General features: G+C 50.5%; 1 protein-coding gene across 1 annotated transcript in view; it reads left to right on the top strand.

Annotated features, from left to right (window-relative positions):
- Window position 1: 1 nt before the first annotated feature.
- Window positions 2-1,477, top strand: part of Pmar_PMAR028236 (P-type adenosine triphosphatase, putative) — a gene marked incomplete at both ends in the record, with an annotated part of 1,632 nt that continues 156 nt past the window's right edge. Inside the window, 9 exons of the mRNA XM_002774186.1 lie at window positions 2-25; window positions 76-172; window positions 223-308; window positions 400-500; window positions 574-722; window positions 772-876; window positions 972-1,109; window positions 1,161-1,264; window positions 1,309-1,413. Of these exons, the coding sequence (XP_002774232.1) occupies window positions 2-25; window positions 76-172; window positions 223-308; window positions 400-500; window positions 574-722; window positions 772-876; window positions 972-1,109; window positions 1,161-1,264; window positions 1,309-1,413 (909 nt within the window). The remainder of the gene's footprint in view (window positions 26-75; window positions 173-222; window positions 309-399; window positions 501-573; window positions 723-771; window positions 877-971; window positions 1,110-1,160; window positions 1,265-1,308; window positions 1,414-1,477) is intronic.

The raw sequence follows: 1,477 nt of genomic DNA on the forward strand, positions 1-1,477 counted from the left end.
AATGGTCGAACTGGGTGCATTGCAGGTGAGCACCATATTCCTCATGAGCAGTTGATCATAGTGTGGCTCCCTTAGGTTGGCGATCGTATTTTACTCCGCACTGGTGACTCAATTCCTGTAGATGGAGTAGTGGTCGAGGGCACTGCCAGTGTTGATGAGAGTCGACTCACAGGTTGGTCATGTTGGTCGTTTTGGAAAACGGCAGAGACTTTTTTCATGTAGGAGAGTCCATTCCTGTCTATAAGAGTGCGGGTTCCAAAGTTTTCAGTGGCACGCTGATCGTTCAGGGAGCTCTGCCTAGTGTGGAGGTGAGTGGCTATACAGCAAACGATTAAAGTGCGTGAAATAGACCGACGATTATCAGCATACATCGTTCTCAACAGGAATCAATGTCTGTAGGTCAGCGGCAGAGTTGGGCGTACCCAGAAGGTTACCGATCTGATACAGGAAGCTGCTGGTCAGCGCACTCCTCTCCAGGACTCAGTCGAGACTTTTGCAAAGTGGGCCTCCTTCGGAAAAATAGAGAATAGGTCCTTGCTGCTTCTCCCTTTCTTCACTTGGGGTGTGTCGTAGGTATTATACACCATTAGTGGTCTTGCTCTCATTCATAACGGGAGTCTACTGCTGGTCACTAGAGCGTGGCGTCATTGTCCTTGTTGCTGCATGCCCATGCAGTATAGTCATGGCTGCTCCTGTTGCATACATGACGGCAATCGTAACCGGTGAGATCCTTGCTCATGGTTCATCGCGGTCTATAGTCTGCCCTGGTAGGACTTCGGCATTATTTTGGTACTGTGATCAAGTCGCCCTCTGTTATCGAGAGCTTAGCCAAGCTCGAGCTCGTCGCCTTCGATAAGACTGGCACTTTAACACAGGGTAAGTTTCCGGTTACTTCTCGCGATCTCAAACTTTACTGCTGAATCTGCTTCCCGATATGAAAATGGCGTGGTATTGATTGCGGTTCTCCCCAGGCGAACATCGCGTCACGTCAATAGAACTTTTCCCCGCAGCTGAGGGTCTCGAGGAAAGAGGAGCCTTGAGACTAGCAGCAGCTGTCGAGTCGCTGAGTCACCATCCCCTGGCCAGCGCTGTTGTCAACTACTACACGGGTAGGCATGCCTGATATGTCTCAAGTCTATCTCATCCCAAGGAAACGTCAGGTTGCACTGCCTCGTATGTCGGCGGCTCGTCCTCGCTGCCTTCGGTTGAAAACTACAGAACGCTGGACGGCAACCTTGGGGTCGCTGGATCGGTCGAAGGCAAAGTGGGAACCCTTTACGTGTTGTTAAACCGAGTTCCATTGATCAGGAAGTAATGGTCGGCGGTCCTGCTATGTTGGAGAGTTTCCGAATCCCTTTTGAGAAAATCTCAAGAGGGGCAGTTGCCTCAATATTCGTTGTTATCGACGACCAGGTGAACATTTTTCGCAATTTGTGCCCTGTGGTTCTCCCAAGTTGGATCCATCTCAGGTCGCCCT

Source organism: Perkinsus marinus (genome assembly GCF_000006405.1).
Source record: "Perkinsus marinus ATCC 50983 genomic scaffold scf_1104296958686, whole genome shotgun sequence".
NCBI lineage: Eukaryota > Perkinsozoa > Perkinsida > Perkinsidae > Perkinsus > Perkinsus marinus.